Source organism: Aptenodytes forsteri, unplaced genomic scaffold, assembly GCF_000699145.1.
Source record: "Aptenodytes forsteri isolate BGI_AS27 unplaced genomic scaffold, ASM69914v1 Scaffold25, whole genome shotgun sequence".
Lineage (NCBI taxonomy): Eukaryota > Metazoa > Chordata > Aves > Sphenisciformes > Spheniscidae > Aptenodytes > Aptenodytes forsteri.
Window position 1 is genome coordinate 292,251 of NW_008796180.1, and position 13,721 is coordinate 305,971.

At 46.4% G+C, this 13,721-nt stretch overlaps 1 protein-coding gene across 1 annotated transcript in view; it reads right to left on the reverse strand.

Annotated features, from left to right (window-relative positions):
* The window catches only part of SKAP1 (src kinase associated phosphoprotein 1), a 158,994-nt gene extending 154,060 nt beyond the window's left edge, over positions 1-4,934 (reverse strand). The window contains exon 1 of the mRNA XM_009287784.2: positions 4,895-4,934. Within this exon, the coding sequence (XP_009286059.1) occupies positions 4,895-4,928 (34 nt within the window). The 5' untranslated portion in view covers positions 4,929-4,934. The remainder of the gene's footprint in view (positions 1-4,894) is intronic.
* Positions 4,935-13,721: the final 8,787 nt, after the last annotated feature.

Sequence of the window (13,721 nt, forward strand, 5' to 3'; positions counted from 1 at the left end):
GTCTCCCAGTGCAGCACCTGCTCTGTCCCTCCTGTTGCCCAAACTCCAGCGAGAAAATGGCTTTCCAGACCTACCATCTGAAATGAAGAGGCTCAAGCAAGGCAGGCAAAGGGAAGATAATCAGACTGCCAGACTGCCTTTGCCTCTACAAACGAAAACAGAAGCCGTGGGTTTGTCAGAGATATATCACATTTTTTAGAACCACTGTTTCAGCCTTCAGAAGAAATTTGTGCTAAACAAATATGAACTACCCTTAAGCAAAAGCAGCTTTAAAAAGGACCTGACTGAGCCAAAAAGTGAAACCCTGGCAATTAACTGCCAACATAGTGTTAATGAGAACTTGGATTGCTTATTTGCAAGGTGGAACTTAAAGTAATAATTGTTGCAACCACACCTACTCATAAACAGATAATAACAAGCATTCACAAGCATTGCAGGATTGCAACGTAGACAGAATAGCCGTATTGTGTTGGCTTTCAACCACCACAACCTCAGAGAGGTCTTGCGTGGTAACAACCCAACTGTTACTAGCAAGCCACTGACTACCTGTTTTTGTGCATCGTGTAAACAGTCCTGCACTACAGACCAAACTTTAATACAAGGAAGCAGACGTTATTGCCCGTACATCAGTACAGGTTTCCTCCTCTATTTGCAATTTTTATTTTAAATGCAGGAATTCTTATGGTAATTTTCTTGCAAAAAAGTTTGCAAACGCTGTAATAGCTTAAGCGCCTTCATTTCCAGCCTGTGCAGCTAGAAACCTCCTCAGCCACTGGAAGGCCTCAAGACCGTCTAGATTGTTAAGACACAGCAAGTTTGATACAGAGGTATGTGACATGCAATTAATCTCCATTCATAGCCTGCTATACTTGTCAGCAAACAAAGGCAGTGCTTTAGAAGGAGATCTGAAGCCTTCAATTAAAAACAGTCAGCTAACAAGAAAATAATCTAAGTTAAAGGAAGGTGGCAGGTGCAGAAATGAGTTGTTTACAAAAGTGTCAGCACTGAACAATAAAGTGTGCACATCAAAAATGTGAAAGGGTGAACTTCACTGAAGCCCCCATGATTAAAAAACAGAGAAGAAAATTTACACCTACATCTGGGGGAAGACACAAAGCATTTGGAAGAGAGCTTTGATGGGCTTGGAGGCTGCACGCTCTCTCTCTCAGACTGACAGATCCCAGGACTGGAAGTTATCCCGCGTCTCGGAGGGGAAGGGGCAAGCGCTCCGTGCTGCCAGGAGCCATCGCAACAGGAAACGAACGGTCACAAAGCCTTGAGGCAGCCGAAGCCAGCCCCGAATACAACCGCTCCGAGCAGCAAGATGCTCACGACGTAAGAATTATGTCACAACCACTGAAGTCCAGGTAGTAAATAACCTTTTAATGCCAGCACTGAATTCTAGGAGTTAATCAGCCCTCAATGAGCAGAGCTGAAAGGTATTAAGATGCCATGTGTATTCTCTCCATGCACATACACACATTCACTACTTTTTTTTTTTGCTCTTTTCTACTCCTCTGCCATCAGAAGGCTGCCAACAGAAATCCTACGCTCCATGCACAGAGGAACTAGTCCCACAGAAACACAACGTTCTGGCCATGCAAAATAACGCTGAGCCAACCAGGCTGCTCCAACACTTCTTTGATGGTTCACACAATCCCTCCTGCAGTTTATCACCCCCAGCTGGCTGAGAAAAAATAGTTTTAAAAGTGTTTGGGACACCTATCAACACAGAGAGTGCAGATACCTTGAGCTTCCATGAGACTGCATTAATATTTCCAAGATGTGCCCCAAGACAGCCAGGGATTTGGAAGGCTAGTTGGATCGTCCCCTGTCCCACTTGTCAAAATAAAAGCTGTGAACTATCGCACACAGTGTTTCTTGACTTCTCTGCAAGCTCAAGAAAGGATGGTTAATTGTGAAACAACATTTTTCAGAGGAGCCTTCCTGCATTTGTGGGGCTGAGTCAGAGAAAACCTTGAGACCTGAAGCAATCTTCATCCATCCTCCTGCAATGGACTGAATGGGACACTCTCCCCTACGCCGTGGACAACGGGGGAACCGAGAACAGCTTCCACGTCTCAGCCCCAAATTCCCCGACACTTAAATTCCAGAGCTACTCATGACGCTACGTCAATGCTGACTGCGGCTTATTAGCCCTCACAAAACAGAGCATTTTATTGTTTATTTTTAAAACAGCATTGAGGCCATGTGCCTTGCAATTAGCAGCTACCAGCTTTGTTAGGCTGTGCAGGTGCAGTCAGTCTCCCAGTGCAGCACCTGCTCTGTCCCTCCTGTTGCCCAAACTCCAGCGAGAAAATGGCTTTCCAGACCTACCATCTGAAATGAAGAGGCTCAAGCAAGGCAGGCAAAGGGAAGATAATCAGACTGCCAGACTGCCTTTGCCTCTACAAACGAAAACAGAAGCCGTGGGTTTGTCAGAGATATATCACATTTTTTAGAACCACTGTTTCAGCCTTCAGAAGAAATTTGTGCTAAACAAATATGAACTACCCTTAAGCAAAAGCAGCTTTAAAAAGGACCTGACTGAGCAAAAAGTGAAACCCTGGGCAATTAACTGCCAACATAGTGTTAATGAGAACTTGGATTGCTTATTTGCAAGGTGGAACTTAAAGTAATAATTGTTGCAACCACACCTACTCATAAACAGATAATAACAAGCATTCACAAGCATTGCAGGATTGCAACGTAGACAGAATAGCCGTATTGTGTTGGCTTTCAACCACCACAACCTCAGAGAGGTCTTGCGTGGTAACAACCCAACTGTTACTAGCAAGCCACTGACTACCTGTTTTTGTGCATCGTGTAAACAGTCCTGCACTACGGACCAAACTTTAATATAAGGAAGCAGACGTTATTGCCCGTACATCAGTACAGGTTTCCTCCTCTATTTGCAATTTTTATTTTAAATGCAGGAATTCTTATGGTAATTTTCTTGCAAAAAAGTTTGCAAACGCTGTAATAGCTTAAGCGCCTTCATTTCCAGCCTGTGCAGCTAGAAACCTCCTCAGCCACTGGAAGGCCTCAAGACCGTCTAGATTGTTAAGACACAGCAAGTTTGATACAGAGGTATGTGACATGCAATTAATCTCCATTCATAGCCTGCTATACTTGTCAGCAAACAAAGGCAGTGCTTTAGAAGGAGATCTGAAGCCTTCAATTAAAAACAGTCAGCTAACAAGAAAATAATCTAAGTTAAAGGAAGGTGGCAGGTGCAGAAATGAGTTGTTTACAAAAGTGTCAGCACTGAACAATAAAGTGTGCACATCAAAAATGTGAAAGGGTGAACTTCACTGAAGCCCCCATGATTAAAAAACAGAGAAGAAAATTTACACCTACATCTGGGGGAAGACACAAAGCATTTGGAAGAGAGCTTTGATGGGCTTGGAGGCTGCACGCTCTCTCTCTCAGACTGACAGATCCCAGGACTGGAAGTTATCCCGCGTCTCGGAGGGGAAGGGGCAAGCGCTCCGTGCTGCCAGGAGCCATCGCAACAGGAAACGAACGGTCACAAAGCCTTGAGGCAGCCGAGGCCAGCCCCGAATTCCGAGCAGCAAGATGCTAACGACTCCTTCCCCACCAGCCGCCCACATCTGCTAGCAGGATGTGTCGGTAACACGTGCACGTCTTGTTCAGCTGGGAGCTAACACCGTTGCTCTCCCCTGCAATGCTGCTGAGCCAGCCCCGAATACAACCGCTCCGAGCAGCAAGATGCTAACGACTCCTTCCCCACCAGCCACCCACATCTGCGATAGCAGGATGTGTCGGTAACACGTGCACGTCTTGTTCAGCTGGGAGCTAACACCGTTGCTCCAGCCTGCAATGCTGCTGCTGAAGTTTTATTTACGGGGAGGTTATAATGTGGTCACCTGTGCACGCACTTCTCTCACCAAGCCTTTGCTTACCACACCGTGGGGTCAGCAATGGTTGCAAAGGTCCGTACAGAACTTGTTTGTGAAGCGTATTTTGCTAGAAGAGTTTAGCATGGCTTCTGCTTGGCTGACCCACCACTTCAACAAGTAGAGGTGTAACAGCACAAGTCTCTGAAGAAATCCAGGAAAAACAACTTCAGAAGCCTCCCACCTGCCATCTTACACACACGCAGAAGTAAATGCTGTCAGCTCTCAGCACAGCTCATTCACTCAGATGCTGAGACCTCAGGAGGCCACATTCAAGTTATCAAGCAGAAGCGGGGCTTGAAGCCAGCACTGCTCTCTCAGCTGTACCCCCATTTTCAATGGGGTTGAGGGTGCATCCCCACCGAGCAAGCTTGCTCACTGCATCCCCAGTGCGACACACAACACTTGCACAACATTTAAAGCCAGGAGACACCACTATCGCAGCCACAACAAAAGCCTGCCGAGAGGGCTCACTGTAGCATACAAGCTTCTCTTACCCTTTGTACCCGCTCCCTTGTCTCACACTAGCAATGCTCACCAGCGGAGCACTCAATACCTTAACGGAAAGCACTCAGTGGGGACATTTTTTGACCATGCCAGAAGACACCCCTCAATCTTGCATACACTCTCTTCACCTTACACAGAGTCTGGGACCACCAGAGAGCTTCCCCACCCCTAAGCACAGGCATGGGCCCACCTGCCAGCTCCTGAGCAACAGGAGGACAGCCCCAAAAACACCAGGACAGGCAGCCACATCCCCTACACTCTCACTGGGGTTAGAGACAGGGAAGGCATACACAACCTGAGGACCCCAAAACCATCAGCCTTAGAGAAGAAGTAGCTCCCACAGTCCTTCCACTCCCCTCTCTGGCTCAGCACAGTGAGGTGCAAAAAGCCTTTCACCTTCTTCCCCTGCAACCACAGCAGATTTCCCCCATTAAGCAGAAGGGGAGCAAGGAGGAATTCGTGGTTACCTTCCAAGAGTCTCTGAATCTCCTCTGGGATCATGATACCTGCCACCTCCTTTCCACAGGAGCCAAACCTGCTGCTACTGCTCCTGTCCCTCAGGGGCAGGGCCAAAGGAAGCAGGGAGGGCGGGGACACCCCAAAAAAGGTGGGAGGAACCACTGGGCTCCGCTCAGATGCCTCCTCCTAGTACAGCCCCAGCCAGCTCAACCTACCTCCTTGCAGGCAGCCAGGATGCCTAGCTCCCCGGGATGCCAAGCACCTCCACGCTCCTGAAAGCCAAAGAAAGCTCCAGCCAGCAAAGCTGCAAAAGTGCCTGACCCCCCACCAGCAATAGCAGAGCTGAACCTGTGCTCCTGCATTAGCATTTTAATCAGGTGGCACTTAGGCGTGCATCTCCTCCATTACCACAAAATTCAGTGCACCTGCTGCCAGAGCAGAGCCATGAGCTCTGCGAGGCTGCGTGGCCATTGCTTTAACCTCCTCTGCCTGTTCCTAGCGCAACAGGAGTTGGGGATTGGATTTGTTCCAGGCAAAGGCAGGCTCCCTCCTCTAATGCGCAGGGGAAGAGAATGGTACTTGGCTGTTCTGCAATAAAACTTCCCCTCTTCCTGCATCCTGCATAGGAAGGGGGCTAGATTGTAATAGCCATTCATATTTCTATGTCTTGCCCAGAGAAATAACAGGATTGCGCACTTTAACTTGCTTTATGAGAGGCAATAAATGCAAACTGCGCTCTACAAAACAAAAATGGCATTGCACTAGATTAACCCACAGCCCTGCATCTGCTCCTGTCCTATATAAATGAATTAGCACAAGCTGACTATGAGGATACCACTATTATTTTTCATTCTTGCATTCCCAAATTTTAGGCTCAATATTGACAAATCCAAAGACAGTCTTCTTTATCTGAAGCTCATCAATGATTCCAAAGACCAGTTTAAGATTTCCCATAGGTTAAGTGTACAGGATCCAGCCCTTACTTTGCAATATCCTGGTATCAAACAAATACTTATTATTATAGCACACAGAAAAGGTTATTCTGAACATGCTTGCCACTTTTACTTTTCTGGTATTTTATGCCTGGCATGTGATCTTTAATTACATTTTCCCAACATAGCAAATGTTGGGAGATGGCAAAAAAGGATGCAGTCCAGCCGTGTTGGCCACAAATGCAAAATGACATAGCTTCACGAAAGTTAGTGCTTGCTGCTTTCAGCGGGGGCACAACACAGCTCCTGACAGTGGAGAGCCAGGGCTGTGTACTACGGTGTATCATAACGTGACGAGGCAGGGCCACTCTGAACTCGCCAAGGAGGCCCCCTAAAACTGTTCCTCTTGCTGCTTTGCTGTTCTCCTGCTCTGGGCAAGCCAGCCTGCCACGGTAGTTATCACAGGCTGGCAAAGCAAAATCTGTAAGGGAAAAGAAAAAAAGAAGTGTGCATTGGGCTCCCAGCCTGCAAAGACTGAGATAGACAAACACTTCACTACAGTCCCACTGGCTTCGGTGCGACAATGCCATGTTGTGAGGCTGAGCATATTTCCAAATAATTGCAGAAGCAGATTCTTAACAGCTCTCTGGATGCATCACCTGGATGGAATAAAGGTTTAGTTGTTTGGCGGCAGGCCAAAATGGGAACCCGGAGCAGATTCCAGATTTGCTCCGAGTTTCTTGCTTGGTTCAGTCAAGGCAATCTGTGTGTTTCAGGCTTATCTCACGTATGTGATAGAAGAGCTACACTGGCAAAGGCTCAGATATGGGAAAGGTGGAAATATATGAGAGAGATGCTCCTCCATGTGCTATCAGCTGCTAATATGCTTTGTGACCCACTTTCTGAGACACGTGGGTGAAACACAGGAAAAAGACTCTGTTATGCTTTTAGTTGATCGGTACAAATCAGATAAAGAACAGGTGTCAGAGGAAGCACAGTGCTTTGTGTTTTTGGGGTGTGGGTGTGTGCCTGCAATTCTAGTGCGTTGCCTCCGCTGTAGACAGTGGAGTGAAAGGGGAAACCCCCCAAAGCAGCTGCAAAGTTCTTTTGGAACTTTTTGGTTGAAATATGCACTTTTATGCATGGGGACAACACCTCGGTAACTCACATATAAATAACACTTGTCAAGAAGGGATGGCTTTAAAGGAGAAGTGATGATACCATGGCTATGAACATGTTTAGTGTATGCAGCTGATTTAGATTTACCAGAGAAGTAACGTCGCGCTGTTTTCTGTGTAGAGTCTCTCCGCATGGTAATGCTGAAGTGGCAGCTGCCATTTGGGGTTTAGACACAAAGAAGAGAAAGCAGTGTGTTTTCTCTCCTGCTTAGGGAGACTCAATTGCTCTCCAGATCTGGGAAAAGAAACACACCACCACTTCTGATCTGTCCCTTGGCTGTGCTCTGCACGCACATGTCATTTCAGAACAACCTGGAGACAGACTTCACGTCTGACATTACCAATCACAGACCTTACAGGTTTCCTACTCCGAGTAAGTTTACTCAGTTTCTGTCCTTCCCCCGTTTACCTTGTGCTCCGCTGCGTGGGCTCGCCCACATTGACAACACCGCTGCAGGATATTCTTGATTTTAGGACAACGTGTACAAGAAATTGCTCTTCAGCAGATGCAGAGGTCCTAAAGTGCAGGAAATGTCGCTGCCGTTCAGAGGGCCTCACAGGGGAGATTGCCTTGCTAAGAAAGCATATACATCGCAGTAGTCTTCCCCCTTACATCTCCTAGTCAGGTAGAGTTTCATGAGTCAGGATTTAGAAAATTGAGAGTCTCCTATGGGAGTAAAACATGAATCTCTGTTAGCTGCCTGCGGCTCCTGACACATTTGAGTGGTTCTGCTCGTATGCAAGAAATGGTAGCGCGTGTAGGTGGATGTGTACGGTAGATGGATCTGTATACGTGTTCTCACCTAGAGGTGTTTAGGGATAAATATTTAAACACTTCTGTGTAGAAATCCTAGTCAGTTCATTACAGACTACAAATAAAAAGCAGCTGCTTGCTGAGACTGACTAACTTTAAAAATGAGTTTATAAAGGAATGAACTAGGTCCCTTAGACGGAAGAAACTGCCTTCAGATATGCCAGAAAGATCAATAAAGCCTGATCAATGCAAATCTCAGAGGAAGAAATGTTCATGCAACTGCAAAGAAAAGGGTCGTCTCACACGTTCTCTGCATTTCTGTAGCTCACATAATAGTCTGAAAGCATAGTGTTGTAAAGAGTGAACTAGAAGATCCCTAGTCAGTGAGTCTTGCCCAAGAGTTAAACTGATTTATCATATTTAGGGTCTGGAAGAAATTTTTCCTCGTGACAAACTAGCAGTGACTTGTTTTGCAGGTGTTTTGTGTGGGGTTTGCCTTCCTTTGCTGCCTTGGGTGTGATCACTGCTTGAGAGCATATGGGGATTTCACCCAACAAATTTCCTGCTGTTGCAGTATTTACAGCATCAGTAAAGCTCTGGATCTTTTCTGCTCAACTTCTGAGATGTATTGCAGTTGTGATTTTTGGCCTTTTGCTATAGACCTTAAGGTTATCACAGAGCATTGAAAATAACATCATGTCCTGAGGCTGGCACAGTTGTACCCTGGCTGCTCCTGGACACCACACATCCATCCCATGGTCCTGGCAGCCAGAGACAGGACCCAGCACCTAGAATGTTCCCCTCAGGCCCCACAGGCAGGTTTTGTTAAGACCAGGTTGACCACGCAGCAGCTGTTGTTATTATTAAATTCATTTTACTGAGGAATACTGAGGCATAGAGCCTCAGCTGCCACGGAGACATAGGTGCTATTACCAGAAGCCTTAGCACCAAGCCAAGCCTTCCGCTCAACCTTACGCAGCTGCAGATAGAGCCAGGCAGACTGATTCCCAGGCAAATGACCTTTTTTTTTCTTGCCTTTTTCCTTGCCGCTTTCATTTTTGAATGTGTGAATAGGTTACAAATTTAGTTTAGTGGTCAGCTGGGAAGGAGATGGGGGAGTCCGGCAGTGACTGGCAACTTCCACTGCATCATTGTTATGTAGCATCAAGCTTTATGGGCTCTAGATGTAAAGCTGCCTCCCTACATGATAAAAGCCCCACCTTAATCATTTTAGGTCCCAAGTTGAGCAGACAGGCTCTCTTCTAATGATATTCTGTTAAATGGACAAATTCCTTTGAAGGCTTGTCTTGCTTTGAAATCCAATTTCACAGGAAGCCAGATGCGATTGGGTGTAGCTATGGAAACAAAGCAGGGCAGCCTTAGAGGAGCTGCGCGATGCAAGGTAAAACGTGAGAGTCAGAGCCCTTTACTGCGCTGTCGGAAATATCAAAGGATCTGGAGAGGTTGGCAGGAGACGTGTCCCTGTTACGGGCTGTTCTGTGTGGCTGGGTACCAGCGCCTGTCAGTGGAGGTAAGCAGCCAGCTGTCCTGTCACACAGCCTGAAGTGGAGCTGAATGCACAAAACCGGGGCGGGGGGGTGTGTGTGTGCAGACTCGCCGGTTCCCGTCTGCCCCCTCCCTGCTCCTCCAGCACATCAGGATCTCAGCCTTCCCCTCGCTGCCATTCGGAAAGGTTAACAACAAAAGGGTAACAAGGTTAAACCACAAAGCCCTGGCTGATAACAGCCCTTTCAAGCAGCTGCACTGAAATTAATCTGAAACTTCTAGTAATTAGATAAGATAAGGATGTGTGCATGCTCGTGCGGGCACACGCTGACCCTGGGACACCCATTCCACAAAGGAGGTGGAGGATCACAGGCTTCATTAAACTGGATCAGGTTATTTGTTCACCTAGTCTGCTGCTGCAGCACTGAAAGCACATTTCCAGCCCCTTTATTCATCTTGCTCAATATCCCTGGATAGTGCACTGACTTGCCCTTTTGTCCTCTCTTCCCGGTACTGTAGCTCCTGCCAATTCAGAGCAGACTCTAATTCTTGCTTTTTCAGAGCAGATGCTAGTCCATCCATTTCTGTATCACAGCTCCTGCCATTCCAGGGCAAATTGTTGGGCCACTGGGTCTCATTTGCTGCCTCTGACAGTGACCAACAACTCAGAGAAAAGGCAACTTTCCAATCTGGTAATGCACCTGACTGCTTGAATAATGCCTCCTGGTTTACTAATCAGCTATGCCATGCTAATGCTCTGCTGTAATCCCAGAGTTTACATGCTTATGTCATTTTCATTGTCCAACAGCTCGTGTATCTTTTCGTGTGACTGAGTCATTCAGTTAAAGGTTGGTTACAATCTTCATAAAGCCTCTTTCATTTTTTAAAGCTAAGTGGTCTTCGGTTGTCTTCATAATTTGATTCTGCACCTCTGCTTCACGAGGGCTTGCAGGTTACTGTTCATCAGTTTCTGAAGCCAAAGAGAAACAAAAATATGTCAGCAGCTCTGAGTTATGGTAAACAGATCTGGTCCCAAAGCAAAACTAAATGACTGGACCTTGCTCCTGGCTTAGACTGCCAGGCTCTGGATTCATTTACCTTCCAGACACGCTGCACTTTCTCTGCTGTGAAGGCTTCTCGGAAGCAAGCAGGTGTGTTGAGACGTATTTATTAGAGGATCTGTGAACGTATAGTAACTGGTTTTCATCACACCAACACATTAGTTACAGTAGGACCCCGCTGAAATGTTCCACCAGCACACATAAACCCCTGAAAGAGTTTATAGTCTAACTGGACAAGATGAAGTATAGAAGTATAGATGAAGTACCTCAGGAGAAGACCCTGGGAAAATAAACCAGCGTGTTGGTGCCTGGGCTAGTGTTCAGGTTATCAAGGTCCACACTGCCGTTGTCAACAGTAGCGCTTTGTGCACAGCACCCCAGAAACGGAAGGGCAGAGTTGGAGCAGTTGTTAGCTGCGGGGGAGGAAGGAAGCTCGGAGTCTTAACCCAGGAGCGGAGAGGCCCAGGTTTCCTCCCCTGCTTCATTCTTCCTGTGCAACACGACTGTATGTCAAGCTCAGGTTCAAGTCCAGGCCTCAGTCCAGAGTCCAGATTCATCTATGCTCGCCGCATGGCCCTTCGCTATGGACATGAGCCAGTGAAGACTGGGCACACTTTTCTTTTTCATATAGCACAAACATCCTCTCACCTGCAGGGTGAACGGACTCCACCCGTTCATCCACTCCTACATCTCCCTTGTGGAGGTGGCATGTGGCAAGGAGGTCCTGTCTGTGGGAGTACCCACAGTGGGCAGTGGGGTGGAGGTGGTCTGTGAGGTGGCAACACGGAGGAGGCATCTCCCAACAGCGTGTTCTCAGAAAACTTGTGATCCTGAAGCTGGGTGTGGGGAATGGGAAACATCACTGGAATCCTAAGCAGGACACAGCTCTGAGACGGCATTTCTACGGCCTCTGACAAAAGCTGGCCAGCATCAGGAAGGGAAGGACACTCTGTAAAGGGAAGGATTAGAAAGATAGGAAGCCAGAAATGAGCAGGGAGCTGAGCTCCTGTGGAGGCTGCTGTTCCTCAGGCTGACGGATGGGCTTCAGTTTAATGCAAAGGTGATATTGATCCCTTGCTGTTTGGTTACAATGTGTGATGGAGCTGCCCTCTGCCCTGTAGATGTGTTGTAGCACCTCTTCTCTTTCTCCCAATCCTCATCAAACTACTTTAATGACTCTTTTATTGACAACACTGAGTCTTAATGAGGAGGACTGCCACACACTTCATTAAGGCTGCGGAGGGGACACTTCCTATAAACAGCTAGGACCAAGGGCTGCCATCAAGGCTGAGGGAGAAGGATGGAGTTGAGGGAGGATCCATAGTTCTCTAGAGGAGGGAGTTCCCTGTCTGCTCCTGAGAGAGAACAAAGATTTGGGACAAAAGTCCACATGATCTGAGAAGCAGTGGATTGAGGAAGGAGAGATCAGTCCTGGAGAAGAGTCTTGGTGGACACAAAGGACATGACATGAGAGCTCCTTGAATATTTCAGTTCAGGATGGAGATGAGAGATGAAAAAATGTTGGGTGGCTAATGGCTAAATTTAACCTTGATTTTATTATTCGGTATAATAATAACACAGCGTGTCTACACTGCTGTGGAAGGTGGTGATGGCAGCATGTGTCAGACACCCGTGAACAGGAATACAGACAGTAACGTAGTGCTGGCTTTGGTCCAGTCTGCCAAACTAGCGTTACATAGTTGGCTCACCTGCCCTGAGATCCAGGCTGCCACAGCTGAGTTTAAAGCCAGTTCAGAGAGATCTGTGTAAACATCAATCACGTCATTGCACTCGATGGTCCTGAGATTTCATGGACAGTTCAGTGACATTTCAGATTAAAACTGGACCAGCCATCCTGTGAGGTTTTCTTCATTCTGGAAAAGAACCTAAAACCAGCACAAAAGACAGATTTGGACTCGAGGGTCTGGATTCAGAAGAGACTCAGATATGATGTTCTAATGTAGCCCTGCTTCTCCATTAACATCCATAAATCTCCATCCATCACCCAGTTCTATTTCAATTATTGAGCCAATTTCCAGACACTTTTATGATGTATTGTTTGATTTTATTAACTGGAGTGAAGGTTTAAACTCACTGAATTCCCATAGTAATCTTGCCCTGTAACCCTACCCACCTTATCAAATCTTGCTTAATGAAATGCAGGCATCTGTCTTAATGGCTTTCAAACTATGCTATGTAGACTGACCCAGATGTTAGTTCATAAATAGGAATATTTGGAGGTGTTAAACAGGGTAGCTGGAGACAGAGGTAGGTCCCTGAAGTGATCTTTTCTCTTATGAAGAAATCAGTGATATGGGAGAAATTACTATAAATCTTCATGAAGAAAAATGAGAGCCAGAGGCCTGGGAAGTGCAGCACTGCAAGCAGCACAGCAATAGATTTGGTAAAAGATAATTTCCTGAAGAAATTGATTATTTTGGTAGAAATGTAAAAATCAAACTAGTTTGACTTAAGACCAAAATATTCATCTGAAGTCTTTTGCCTGGGGACTATGGTTGTTCTGCTGCATGGAAGTAGGAAACTGGGTGTTTCAGGCTCTGTGAACAGGATCCTTAGTCAGGCTGCCTTCTCTGTGGTGCTCGACCTGTCTTGGCAAAGAGAGCATGTCCTCAGGAGCCACGGCACATCCTGGGAGAAACAGCCGAGGGGTGGAAAGGGGAGTGCAGGGCCCACGTAAATGATTGCACAGAGTACTGGGATTATGTCCGGTGTAATACATCGTGTAATGATATTTGCAAGTTGAAACACGTTCCGTTCCAGGTAATTGAGGGTATTTCATTGTTGAAGAAGAAAAAAAAATCTTTAGAAAATAAACACTTTTCTTGGGAAAAAAACCCAAGCTCATTCTTTTTTGCATGTAAAAAATAGCAAAAAGAAATCCAGGCAGTCTTGGAAGCAGCCCTGCAATGTGATGGACGCAACACCAGGGGCTGGCTGCAAGCGTTCACTGCCTCGCTGTTCCTTCAAAGCTGTGATGGTGAATAAGCCATGATTTTTGTCCCTCAAGGGTTTTTTACTGCCACACTGCATCAACTCAGCTCTTCAGCTTCTTCTTCCCCACAGCTGCTCTTGTTCCATACTCATGAGAAAGAAAGAAAGAAATACTGACAAGGCTGCATGACAATCTGGTATTTAGTGTGACAGTTAAACTTAATGATATGGGAGGCATGTTAGGCTGTATTACAAGCCCATTATCTGCGAGCTTGGATATTGGATGCATTACATTATTAATTAAACACAAAAATGACTACCGTTAGTCGGCGATCTTATCTGCTAAAAGAACTGGAAGGCAGAAGTATTCCCTAAATTCAAGAGCTTGTTGTTTCATTCCTGTCATTTTGTAAAACGGTTACCCTTCCGTTTCATGCTTGTCAAGCAATCAA